The following is a 14,295-nucleotide window of genomic DNA, read 5'->3' as shown; positions in this document are numbered from 1 at the left end:
CACCTTGTGCTATGCCAGACTCTAGCTCAACAGATGCGTTTAGGCAAATCCAAATAATAGAAGAAGTTTGGACTACAGTTTGGAGTAATAAAAAACCCATTAAAAATAACTGCAGCTATGAAAGAATTGGAGGTTGGTGTAGCTTTAGCAAATGCTCTTTATTTTCTGATAAAAAAAATAAAGAAATAAAAACACATTTGAAGCACATCTTACTATGAAGCCATTCGTTCAAATTGGCTACATGGGGCAGCTGTACTCTCTCTAGACTTTGTTTTTCACTACAGCTAATAGTTGTCACAACACACTGAGCTGTTCATTGTGTTCAGACCTGCATCATGTACAGTAAAAGTACATAGACAGTTGTGAAGAAATGTGTTTTGTACAGTAATGTGACTCTGTGCTGTGCAGCAGACAGTAAGAGTCTTGCATTCTTGATAGAACACTGTGGTATGCACAGCAGGGGGTGTGTATGCTTTCCTGATTTTGTGTGTGTGTGTGCGTGTAGTCACTTTTGTTTGTGCATGTCTTTGAGACCAAAGCTGTAGCTGCTTGGACATTGAAGATGAGTGATGCCTCTGCGTAAAAGTTCAAGATAGCTCCCACGCACACACACACACACACACTCAGGAAAACACAAGTGAGCAAGACAATTTAGAGGAATATTTAGAGGAATATTCTGTAACAGGTGTGAGGAAGCCTCTCTTCTTCTATTCTCCTTCTGGAAAATTTCCTTCCTGCCACTCTCTTACACTCTTGATCCTTCTGTGTTTTCCTTCCTATAGATGCCTCACTCTGGCTTGTTTGCGTTGCTTACATGTCCGTTTAGTTGGGCTTTAATGTAGGAATTGCATCCAATTTCATCATGTGAGGCCGTCCACACTTGGAAACGTACATTTGGAATAATATACCAATAAACTGAACCAAATGGTGCAATCTTATGTAAAAAGCCCCTGAGAACTGGTACATTGCAGAGCGTCATCCTTGAACTGCGGACAGATGCGACAGGCTATCCCAGCAGGGGTCAGAGAGAATTACACAGTTAAATGTCTTATCTCGATTCAATCTTGGGAGATATTGTGACTTTTCTTAAATATATAAAAGTAACTTGTTTTTTTTTTTCCCCAGGTTACTATTACCAGTTTGATTTCTTAACCTCTTCTGCCTTTTCCTCTAGATTGTTGATATTGTGCGCTATCACGATAAAGGTTTTGGTATAAAGCATCTAAACTGAACCAGTTTAAAAAAAGTAATTTATTTGTAGGATCATGAAAATCTAAGATATAAAACATGTTCAGTATAGAGCGGTGATGGAATTTCGTGTTTGCTCATGAATGTTTAAAAAAACAAGTCACTCCGGAGCGGGATTATGAAGATGACCTTTGAAAAAAAACACACAACAGCGGCTTTGATGCATTTAGCCCGTATTCTCTCATTGGCAAACTCATAAAGAAAATCCAAAGCTCTTTTCTTATGAACCAAGAAGATGCACAAGTATAGGAGTTGACTAACACAGAGGGAGATTCATGAATAGTTAATTAATTCAGTCTTTAAATTAGTCTGTTTGGGATTAGTTGTGGATTAAAAATAAGAAAATGGAGGCACAGACTTAATTCTTCATGTTTTAATGGATTAAATCTATATACCGTCTCACAAACATATAAACACATGAATCAGAGACCGAAAGTGATGGGGGAGAAGACGCCACGTGTGCTGCAGCTCAAACTTCAAGTCTCACTCATTGTACCACCAAGGCAATTGCTCAGCAGCTCGGGTTCACTGGCTCTGTCTAAGCATGTAAGCACTGTCCCATTAAGGCCCAGATTGAGTGGTTATGCTTCCCCGTCTAAGACTAATGGACAGATTATGACCCGAGAGAGAGATGACTTATTATTATACCTGCCCGTAGCCTCTGTCTGTCTCTTCATCACTTTTCCTGCCATTGTACTCCGAAGTCTGCTCCTAGTTTCTCCCCTCTATCAATTCAGTTCAGATGCACTGTATTGGCATGAAAGCGATACGCAATCTTGGCAACTTTGCACGTCGGTGCCGAGTTGAAGATTGATACAGCAGTCATTACATCAAGGTAAAAAGGCCTCATCATCCAGACAAAACACAAATGACGGAGAAGGATTGTACCATCAGGTGGACTGATATACAACTGCCCTCTGCTGCATCTGTGCTCTTATTATATTGATCACTGGTCAACATCATGAATATCAAACAGTTTGCTGTTATTTGTATACATGTCTCACCTCCAGAAGGTGGGTAAGACAGCAACCTTTGAACTCAGTAGCACCATCTTCCTCGCCATTTCATTGCAACAGAATTAACAAGAATACAACTAATAGCTGACCATCTCTCATTGAAATTAGAATAATAATCAGACGGGTAGAAATGGGTCCAACTGATTTTTTTAAATGATCTTACCACCATTAGCTATTAACTATATTTTACATTAGGGATATTAGAAAAAAAAATTCTATATATTTTCTGAGTCAGAAAGTAAGGCAAAAAATATTAAATAAATCCCCAAAGTCCTGATGTTTTGCAGGAATGGGACCAGAGTAGTGTGGCTCTCACATTTGGCCTTTGTTTTGTGGTGTTATAAAAAAAGGTCATGAAAGAACAGGCTTTAAAAAAAAAAATAAAATAAAATTATTGCGTCTACTTTATAATACACAATTGCACATCATGTCCCTTCACTTCCTCCCCGAGTGCCATTTTCCTTATGCTTACATTTAATTTTACTATTTTCATCAGCTGTGTGTAATCAGAAAGAGGCTGCTGGTGACAGATTTTGGATTCTTTATTGTGGCTATTAAATTGGCATTAAATTTAATTCCAGGTGGTATTATAAACGTCTTAAAGTTATAAATTTGACAATGTGAAACGTGCAGATACTCTTAATGCTTTATACCAAACAGCTTCTGCTCAGCCAGAAAACAGGTGGGAGAAAGCTTTTATCTCTACTGGTTAAAAATACAGAGGCACCAGATGGAGGAAAGAGAAGAGGAGGAGGAGTGGGACAGCGAAATGAATACTGTTTGATGGTTGTGTGTGTGTGGGGCAACATAGTGAGGTATGATAAATAATTGTGGTTTGGTTGATGGCAGTTGTTGCAGAGTGGGGAAAAAAAGATGGCAGTAGAATTTGAAAACCTGATCATTTAGAATACTTTACCAGTGAAAATTTATATTTCAAGGTTTTCCGCTAATACTTTCAATCTGCTATTGAAATGGAAGCATGAGAGTTTAGAGTCCTGGATAACTCAGCAAAATAAATTACAGCACAACATGCAGTGTGAAAGTGAAAAACCACTGAGTCACATCATAACTTTACTCTTCGGTTGTCCTCAGTTCTACAGAATGTTGTATTCTCTTTCATCATATCGGATTGGTTCTGTGGCTCATTACATTTACCTTCTGAGGTGATTATATGTCTGCCTTGCTCCCAAGTGCCCAAACAAAGCTTGAACTACGAGTTTAATGCATCAAAGACCAGCTATTCATGAGTTTTTGCTTTGTTTTTCTGTGCATCGAGCCGCTGAAAGTCTTCATCAGTGAGCTGCACTTAATTTAACTGTGATGGAGTTGACCCAGTAACTAAGTAGCCACTGTGGGGTTATCGGTAAAGATTAAGATTTTGGCTGAAATAAGGTGTTCATAACATTATATTTGTAGTCATGGTTGCAATAAAAGGAGAACATTCATGAAGTTTAGAAAAAGCATTCAACTGGTCACAGTATATTTGTCTCCTTCACATATTTGCAGAGGTGTGTGTTTGTGTGAGTAGCGTGTATGAATCTGTGTGTGCTAGTGTGTAGTAAATATCAATAATAAATAAATGACTTTTCAAAGATTACTGTGAGTGTATTTTGGGGAATTGTCATCCAAGTGGGTGTATGAGTTGGGTGTGTGTGTGTCTGGTCTGGGTGTTTTAGCAGCCCCCTGTGGCAGAGGACCAGTGATATTTAATGGATTTTTCACAGCCAGCATGAAGCACTGCAGTATTCATAACTGGCAGTCATGGAGGGTTCTCAGATCAAACAGCCATAGCTAATTGAAACCCCCAAAACCTTTTGTTCAACTTTTTAATCACAATTGTCCTTTCTTTTTGCCTTTCATATGAAATTGCCCATAGTCTTTTCTGATCCGACATAAATCTCCATTAATTTACTGTTGTGATTGTGCTCACTCACGGTGCCTGTCTTTCCTCCTGAAAAACATTACCACACAAAGGTAGAATGGGCTATTGGCAGCGCTGGGAATTAGTACGATGCTCAGGAAATGAAAGTAAATGTGCGTGTCCATGTGAGCAGATTATTCCTGTCCTCATCAGTCTACACTCAGTACCCCAAAATAGCAAAGCAAAAAAATTATGAATTTCAGAGTGTTTCGCAAATTTATTACAAAAGATAAACTGAAATATTAGGCAGCACGGTGGCATAGTTGTTAGCGCTGTTGCCCCACAAGTAGAAAAGGGGGGTTAGGTTCACAGCCTGGTGACGAAGGTAAAAAAACAAAACAAAACAAAACTGAAATATATACGCATTCAAAGCCTTTACTCTGTACACAGTGGAAGCACCTAACTGTGATGACAGCCTGGGCATCCTCTCAAGCTCAAGCTAATTCAAGTCAAGACTTTTTCCTTTTTCTTTTTTTTCTTTTTGTTGTTCAGAATCCTGTTGGAGGGCAAACCTCTAGCCCAGTTTGAGGTCCTGAAGGCTCTGGCCCAAGTAGTCGTTAAGTTTATCTCTGAATTTTAATATATTAGGCTTCCCCTCAACTCTGACCATGGACCCATTCCCTGCTGCTGAAAGATGCTTCCACCATTGAGCTAGTTTCCTCCAGACATGACTCCAAACTGTTCAGTCTTGGTTTCATGAGACTGGAGAATTTTGTTTCAGCCCAGATTGACTGAATGCAGGTTATTGTTGTCTTGGAAGTTGCACCGTCTGGAGGTCATACAGAATGACCATCAGACTCATGGTGACCTTTCTTACCGAGGCCTCTCTCTGCTGGTTACTCAGTTTGGCCACGCAGTCAGCTTTAGAAAAAGTGTCCTGCTTATATATTGAATTTATGGAGGCCACTATGCTCATAGGAACTTGCAATGAGGCTGAGTTGAGTTTGTAGCATTTCCTTGGTCTGAGTTTCGACACAATCCTTTATGTGAGCTCCGCAGGTAGTTCCCTCATCCTCTTGGCAGAGGTTTTTTTAGTGATATGCATTGTTAGCTGTGAGACCTAATAAAGACAGATGTGTGCCTTTTCAATCCATGCCTATTGACTCTGCAGGTGGACTACACCTGGACTACCAATGTGTAGAAACATCTCCAATATGACCAGCCTGAATAAGAGACACCTCAATTTAACTACCATTTTTCACAGCAAACAGTTGATTGATTGTTGTTTGCACGTATTTATTTAGCGAGCTGACTTACTTACTTACTTACAGACAACAAATACCAATGTCAGGTGAGATACATGTTACCATTCATTCTTTATTTTTCGAGTATATTGTTTTGTTCTTTATGAACTTTGTTTTAAAGGGCGCTATATAAATAATGTTATTATTAAGAAAGGAAAGTAAAAATAGAAACATGAACAAGTCAGTACAAAAAAGTAAAGTATCAACACGGAAGTATCACATTGAAATAAAGAAAGTGTGTACCGTTAATAAGTTCCCATACAGAAGATAGTTAAGCACAGTGTTTGCATGTAGACAAGTCTATTTACAGTAGAATGCTTAAATTAATATTCAGTAACTGAAATACTGAAATCATTCTTTATTTGTACACAGTCAAACTTAAGAATTGACAATGATGAAAATTGTTTTAACTGGACCTCTTTACATTATGGTACATAGATTTCCATTTTAGAAGACATGTGCCAACAAGTCCCAACAAGCATTCAGAGCGTGCAACCACAGGAAGTTTCGCTTTGTGTAGCATGTTCTCTTACCATAGATATATTTATAATTGCGAAATGGAAAGTTGTGAGTTTTTTTTTTTTTGTGTCTGTCTGTTTGTTTGTTTGTGTTTTTCATTTATATTTTGACTCGTGTGCTTTTACAGCTTGCCACTTATTTATTTAGTGCTTCAAGAACAGTTGTTTTGGAGCATAACTTGTTAATAATAATATGGGTACACTACTTAAGATTTCAGCCTTCACTGTTGGCAGAAATTAAAATTGATAATACAGAAATTTCTCTTTAGACACTGAATTGTGAAGTGTTAGAAAACGTTTAACTTTTAATGACATGTTATGGCCTTGACTTCGGTGAGTCCTTTTTCTTTGAATGCTCTTTGAAAAGCACTTGCATGTGAACATGAAGCAGCGAAACTCAGCTCCCCGCTTCTAATCAGTGAAATGGTTTTAAATAAAAAGGTGGTTTAATTAGGACTCTCCAGTATAATCAAGACATGGTATAGGTGAACACCATTCAACAAGAAAGTGGGAACATATGTTCAGAATATGTGAACCCGACACACATTTCAGCCCAGGTGAATGTCAAGTTTGCTAGATCAGATTTATCTGCCCAAATAGGAAAATAAGCCGTGCCGCAGAAAGTGTTCATTTTCAATGCTGTTTTCATCATTTCCTATCTTCTTTTTCCTGTGTTTTCTTTCAGGTCATCCATTTCAAGTATTTTGTGAAGTGCATTACAATGTGATTGCTACAGGGACAATTTTGATGGATTAACTTTGCCATTAGCTGGCTGTGATTGAAAAAGCATCAATGTTGTGCCACTGACAATTTACAGATATGTCTTCTGATAGTTATGAGTAGCATAGCTATGCATAGCAGCTTTATGTAAGAATAACAGCTTGGGAACTGTCTGAGGATCCCTCCTGAGTCAGAGGGTGAATTTCACTTCATTTTTAAAAGACTAGTGGAAGTAGAGGTATAAAAATATACTGTACAAACTATCTATAACTAAATGTGGGAGAGGGAATGAGGCTTGCATCTGTCAGAGAAATGTAGCAGTGATGATGATCAGAGCCAGCTTCAGTTTCTACTTCCATATACATCATAAATTAACAGTATGTATCAACGTTAAGAGCAAGGTTCAGACGATCAAATGTAAACATACTACTTATGTTCAAGACAGTAACTCAAAGCCTGCTTAGGTTTATATTTGAATTATATCGAATTGGTCATTTGATTTAGGATTTATAAAGCATAGCCAGCGTGTGGGCTGCTCATTTTTATAAACCCTCCCCCAAATAAATAAATAAATAAATAAATAATATATATGCATATTGATGTATTTGCACACACACACTTACACTTATTTAGATTTTTTTTTGCACCTGGTCCCTGGTCTCATTCACCAGACACAAGAGGAGAGCAAAGGAAAGACTTTTTTTAAATGTAGTTGAAAAAAATAATATCATATATAATGATAATATAATAATAATAATAATAATAATAATAATAATAATAATATCTATCATTTATGACTTGAGGGAGTTTTCCATTGGCTTTAATGATACATGAATAAGAATTAGAACTAGGATTTAATTGGATATAAACCTTATTAAAAATGAGGATGAATTAGATCTGCTTATCCAACCTCAGCATTTCTAAACAAGTAGAAAAAAAAGGCCATGTCACTCCAAACCTCTTTCGCTTTACTCCCTCTCATCTCCAAATGTTATAGCAAGAGGCCAAGTCCCAACTGCACACCCAATTACAAACACATCCAAAAAAGGTCCCTGAGTGTCAAAAGATGTGATGGATTACAACAATCAAACAATATTTCATGAGTCCCAGCTGGCTGCAGGCAGCCAGAGCCATTTAAATTTGTAAAAGAGAACAGCTCTCTTTATCTATTTTTGTCCCTACTGTGTCTGTTCCCATCACGCTGCGATACATGCTGATCAAAAGACACAAAAACACATTCCAAGGTCTGTTGATTAAGACTGGGATGTTGGAGGTTATTAGCTTAAAGTCTCTTTTTGATTAAAGTAAAATAAATGATCCCAGACAGGAAAGCCCTCATATTCTGCAAATGTTAGAAGTAGAAAAATGTCGTGACAATGTCTGGACAGATTAATCTTTCACGACAAATTTCAGATAATGTCCGTACATGCTGTTCTGTACTTCTGGTCTCTCTGTACTGTATGTGTTCTGTGAACTAGGTCAGCAAAACCAAATTGTTCGTGTCTTTCATTAATCGTTCTGAGTTGCCGAATCTACCCTTTTAGAAAAAAATTGGTGCTGCTGGCGTAATTGATGTATCATTTTCTGTCTGCAGACTTCCTCAAGCAAAGAAATAAACCCTGTCACCAACAGAACATTAATGTTGGAATCTTTCACTGTGGCTCTGACAGTTCAAAACAAACTGCAACTTAAGAGAATCCATCTAAAACTGGAGAAACACAACCACAAGTCAGAAATATTCATCAGTTTTACAACAAATGTTCTTTAAACACTGATGATACCATGAGTGGCTTTCTGGCGGATACAATAAAACAATGTAGCTGTGTACACTGAGATATTGTGATACATGCATCACAAATCTCAGTGCACACTTGTTACTCCAGTGCTTTTAACTCCTACAATCACATATTCTTAAACAAATGTCTTTGTCTATTTACATGCACTGTGTTACTTCTTGCAGGATGTTGAGCTCTTAGAGCAACTGTACAAATCTCCATCCATTGTCCCTGCCATACCTGTGGTCATGATTTGTCCTCCATACATACTGCTCACCCAATCTGTCAGCCACACCCACCTCGTCAGTCATGCCTTTCACTGGTTCACTCAGCTGCAGCTCTTCAGCAATCAAGCCAAGTTAAAAGCTCCACTCTCCTCCACACTCACTGCCAGATTGTTCTTTGTTCTCATGCAAGACTTTCCAGCGTTCTTTGCTCATCTTTATCTCCTGGTTCTGACCCTGGCTGCTTCCCACCTACCTGCCTTGTCTCTGCCCTGGTAAATACTTCAGCCCTCCTGCTTGTGACCAAGACTCTGTCTTGCCCCTTCCTGGTTTTTGTCTGCCTGCTCACGGGGGTGCTCTGAGTCGTCCACCTCCAGGGCTGCAGCGTGTGATCTCTCCTGGTCTCTGCACTGATGCTTGCTGGGATAGTGTCCTCGTGAGTGTTTCCTGTGTCAGCGTACCTGCTGGTTCTTCAGTCCTCTGCCTGCTACTGCTGCCTCATCAACAGCTTCATTCTGGGCCCTCAGATTCCCCCCCAAGCCCCTTAAGGACTGCCATTTCCCCTTTTCACTGAACTGTGACTATTTACCTGCTTCTGCTGACAGTAAAGGTCATTACCGATCTACCTGGTCTTGTTGGTGCCGCTTTTGGGTCCAAACCTCACTTTCAGGTAGTTATTGTTTATGAGACCAAGAGAAAAACTCTTTATTCATACACTAACACCAAGTCTCTCTGCCAGCAGATTGTAGGAAGAGGAAAAAGCAGATGGATCTCTTTTGTGAGGAATTTGGGTGCAGTTCTGAATAACTGACAGTAGACACAGAATGGAGCAGAGCCAGGTTGATCTCATTTGACCAAATCAACACAGAAGATTATTTAACTTCACCATGTCTGAATACAAATATATACATGGATGAAAGTTACCACATTTCACTTTAATCAAATACATTATATTGAAATACAAAACATTTTACATCGAGTTCTATTCATTGCATTCACATTGAATTAGAAAATGAAATATGTGGGGTTTTTGTTTATCAGAAAGATTTTATTTGCTTGTCTTGGACAATTCATCCATTATATATGTAAATTAATATTGTAATATTTCATTTATTTGATTTATATAAACAAACCATTCAGAAATTGAAATCTTTTAAATTCAAAAGCCCATCTGATATGGAAGGTTAACAAATAACTAACAGGATTTTGTCAGTTATGCAATCATGTAAACAACTCATGTTAGAGGACCTGCAGAAATGCAAACACTGTTGTTATGTTCCTGTAATTCAGACACCTGAACATGAATCTTTGTCCTCAATACAAACAGTAACATTTTCCAGACAAGCCCAGTCAGATATAATTTAATAGAGCCAAGAATACAAGCCAATTAACTGTAAATGCAAGGCAATTGATTTCCAGTGCCAAGTGTACTGTAAAACATGCCAGCTCTGTGTTGACAAGCTAATGAATATAGCATTGGTGTGTGTGTGTGTGTGTGTGTGTGTGTGTGCGTGCGTGCGTGTAAGGAAGAGGGAACTGATCCTTGGTTAGACATGAGTGAAGAGGGCAGAGTCTGTTTAATTTAGTGTGCTGAGTGGACGCTGCCACGGTGGGTTAAAAGAGAAACATGAGAGGAAAGTTTTAAATTATGTCCTACTTTGCGACGTTGGATGTGTTTGAGTAGCCCTGATGATATTTTGAAGGTGTGCCTCACAAGTCGGACAGGTCTGGCTCAGTGTTTGTGTCTTATTTCTAACTTATCAAATATCAGCAGAGTATCCCAGCTTACACTGGAAAGTAGGAAGGACACACTTTTTTACTTTTACTTTTTCCATCAAGGCGCTTTACATATAGAGCTGGTCTAGACCAAACTATTTTTAAAATTATTCAAAGAGACCCAACAAATCCCTCCATGAGCAAGCATTTGTCAAAAGTGGAAAGTGACAACTTCTTTTAAGAAGCAAAGAAGTTGGTCTTAAATATTGAGCATTTTTAAGAGTTTCAGCATGAAACCTTCACCTCACCCTTTCAATATGATTGTTTTCCTTAACTTATATTGTTTGTATGAATCAGGGATCTGGTCAAGCTAACCTGTTGAATGACATCTAAAAGTCATGGTCAATGTTTCCATTTATTGCATCTTTTCTTTTATCCATGTTTGTGTCCAGAGAAAAGCATGGTAACTCCATCCCTTCTGTCCTCGGCCTCATCTTTGAGAGACCACGCCGCTTTCTTTCAGTCAGAAACGATGCGGCCCGCCAATGACCCCAAAGAGCGAGACCCTTCCCACATACGAATGCTCAATGATGTGCTCCGTGACCTGGAGAAGAGTTTCATCATCCCACAGACACCATCTGGAGTGTACAGGTAGGAACAGTGGTGTATTGTGGTGGGAGGTATACAAAATGTCATTTTCCATAAAGCCAGCCTCTTACTAAACTAAGTAAATTTACATTTTGAGTTCTAAATGTTTGTCAGCTCTAGCAATTTGTTCCTTGGTGTTCTCAGTTCCTGGTAAAAATCATACAGGCCATGCCAACTATAGAGAGAGAGAGAGAGAGAGAGAGAGTCCAATTGCACCTGCAGGAGTTTTTCTTCTCTATTATTATGCTTCTGGCTCTTCAATGAAAGACTCCAGCACATCAAAATCAAGAAAGTTGAGTCACTCACTCCAGATTGAAGAAGAAAAATGAACATTTGGACAAATATGTATCGTGTCCAGATGCACTAAATTCTCTCTGGAACACTACACAATACACTAACTCCAAGAGGAAATCAGCCATTTTGATTTGAGGCGACAATTTTCGCCTGTTTCGGTAAATTCCAAAACTTGTACTTTCAGAAACTCCCTCAACAGTTTTAATCCAAATGCCTTTCATTCACTCAGTATCATCTAATGATCTTGAAGGTGAAGTTATCAAAATCTTTTTGTTCTGTTACACCACCTTGGAAAGGCTGTGGCGCCAATTTCAATATCTCGCCATAAAACAGGAAGTCAGTACTGACTCAGAGTCAGAGCGCCATCTACTGCACACAATCCTAACCCAGCCTGATAACACAGGCATCTACTGATTAACCTGATATTTACAGTGCGTATGCTCCACATCATACACCACAACACGACATGCCGTATAACTGATGGGTGTTCCGTCTCGCCACATTGTGGACACTCATAACAGGAAGTTCTGATAACTCCAGCAAAAGCTGCTGAGGTTGTGGAAGAAATGGAATTGTTCACTGACTTCCAAAGTCCATGACTCTTGACCACAGACATCAGCTTTAAGTCCTTGGCCCTGATTCTCTGATGCTCTGATATTATTTCTTCAGCTCTCGGACTGTTATGTGAAAGCGGCGCTCAAAATGCTTCTTCCAGAGACCTTTGCCCTTTAAACTGTTCAAAAAAACTGTTCCAGATGCCCAGCACTTGTAAGTTTATTGGTCATTCTTGGCCTAAAATGGTGAAATGGACTGACTGCATGCGATAGTGTGTAATACACAAGGTAATGAAATGGTAATCTGTTCTATCAGGTTTGCTGATCAGTGTTCACAGACTCTTTTTACTTCTCTCACTACACTGTGAAACAGATGTTTTGGAGCTACAGCTCATTGTTTCTAATGTATTTCCTGTTTTATTTACATATGGACGGATTAACTTAGTTGAAAAGTTTTTACTTAATATTTCATCCAAACTTTTGTACACAGTGCTGAAGTTAACATGCTTTTCCACTCCTGCTCAATCTTACATATTATGTTGTCTCTCAATAAATAATATAAGATGATATAATAATATGAGTGAAAAATAGCAAATGCATAAAAGAAAATACACATACACATAGACAAGAGAAATTAATGATGTTGCACTAATAACAATCATAAAAATCTTCAAATTAACTCTTCCTTCCATTCAGCAAAAAGAATAACATACTCAGCCCCCTCTCCTCCCCCTTTTCACATATTGCCTGAATCACATGGAGTCCCATATTATTGCAGCAATGATTTAAATCCGCTCAGCCACCATCCATCTTGCGTTGAGTGGATCCTCATCTTTTTCAACTTGTTCTGCATAAGGAGCACAACAGCAATAATGTGACATAAAGCAATGTAACATAAAGCTTCACAGTGAACACATATATTTTTCTTCTGACAAAAAAAAAGAAAGAAAGAAAAGGAAATAATTTACATACGGCCGTGTTTGAATTTCTAAGCAGCAGCTTTTCGAAGCAGAGCAGCAGTAACTCACTGGCTAACAACGCTGCGTGTGGTGTTTAAGAAAAAGTGTGAGCTCCATATTGGTTGGTGAAGTTAATTTAGCTAAAAGAAAAAGAAGAAAGTTAAAGAAAAAATACAATTACTCATAACAAATGACATTCTCTTGGAGAACAGCTTACCTTCACTCATGGTGTGGACTTTTTCACCTTTATTTAATTTATTTTTTTCTGTCTTTTTACATTAGCGCTTCTGTTTTTGTTGACTTTAGCATCCACACCACCTAGTGTAAAATCCTGTCTGCCCCCGACAGCTCTTTAGCTGTCTGCATTTCCCCAAGATGCGAACACAATTGATGGTGTCTGCTGTTCAGTGTTATTCACAGTTTATGGCAGTAACAGACATGTTAATTGTCCCAGACTGCCATTAGTATCCAAGCTGAAATTAGCTGCTCCATCATGCTTGCAAAACATTAGGGCTTAATAGCACTCATTTATAAAGGAAGTTACCAATCCCTCTCAGGACTAATACAATTAGACTAAGAGCACCAAACAGTCTTGAAACATGTTTGCTTTCAATTTCTCTGTATTTTACACAGCAATATGTAATTTATACACTATTGTGATGTTTCTTAATGTGTAGTAGTAAACCAGATGTTCACATTTAGTTGTGATAATTTTGAGACCCATCTCCAAAATTATCGCTTTCATGGGACAACGTAGAAAATCTGGTTTCTTCAGATTTCCATTCATGGCACTGAAATGAAACGTTTTCTCATCGATGATACAATGATAATTTTGTTTTTACGATACTAAAAAGCAGATTTTGGTGGACTGCCTTGAAAATGGGTTGACTAAAAGAAGACTTATTCATGTTTTGTTTATTTATTTATTTATTTTTCGGCATGTGATGTCTTTATTAATTTTGATTGAGCAGTGTAGAATGACAGGAAGTAGGAAAGAGAGAAGGAAATGTTCTTATTAAATATATTTTTCCCGTTGTTGATGCCTCCTCCCCTGTGGCGCCTTTGACCTTTGGTGTTCCCCAAAGGTCCATCCTCAGTCCCCTGCACTTTGCTGTATACAGTAGATGCCTCAACTAGCTCACTTCATTCCGGTTGAAGGCACTGACCTAAGCAGCATCTGCTATACATACATACTGCAGTGGAGAACATGCACAGAATAGATGCATTGCTGTTTGTTCCTCTTCCAATCATCTGTTTCTTTGTTTGTTTGTTTTTTCTTATATTTTCCATATAAGTAAAAAACTGTTTTAAAAAATTATGCCATAAAAATTGCACAATGCCTCTTGTGGTTGGACAATGCAACTGTAAAAAACAAAAAACAAAAAAAAAAAACATAAAAAAATACACAGTGGTAGCTCACAAGACAATGATTTTGGGTAATTTAGATCTCCCTCACCA

General features: G+C 38.2%; 1 protein-coding gene across 3 annotated transcripts in view; it reads left to right on the top strand.

Moving 5' to 3' along the window:
* naaladl2 (N-acetylated alpha-linked acidic dipeptidase like 2) overlaps nucleotides 1-14,295 on the top strand; it is a 308,720-nt gene that overhangs the window by 285,763 nt on the left and 8,662 nt on the right. For 2 of the 3 annotated variants that reach the window (XM_029500987.1, XM_029500986.1), the window contains one exon: nucleotides 10,835-11,033. In XM_029500987.1, the coding sequence (XP_029356847.1) occupies nucleotides 10,835-11,033 (199 nt within the window). Of the gene's footprint in view, nucleotides 1-6,632; nucleotides 6,717-10,834; nucleotides 11,034-14,295 lie in introns of those variants that run through there. The other variant, XM_029500988.1, reaches the window with a different exon arrangement.

This window comes from Echeneis naucrates, chromosome 4, assembly GCF_900963305.1.
Source record: "Echeneis naucrates chromosome 4, fEcheNa1.1, whole genome shotgun sequence".
NCBI lineage: Eukaryota > Metazoa > Chordata > Actinopteri > Carangiformes > Echeneidae > Echeneis > Echeneis naucrates.
This window is presented reverse-complemented; position numbering and strand designations above follow the sequence as displayed.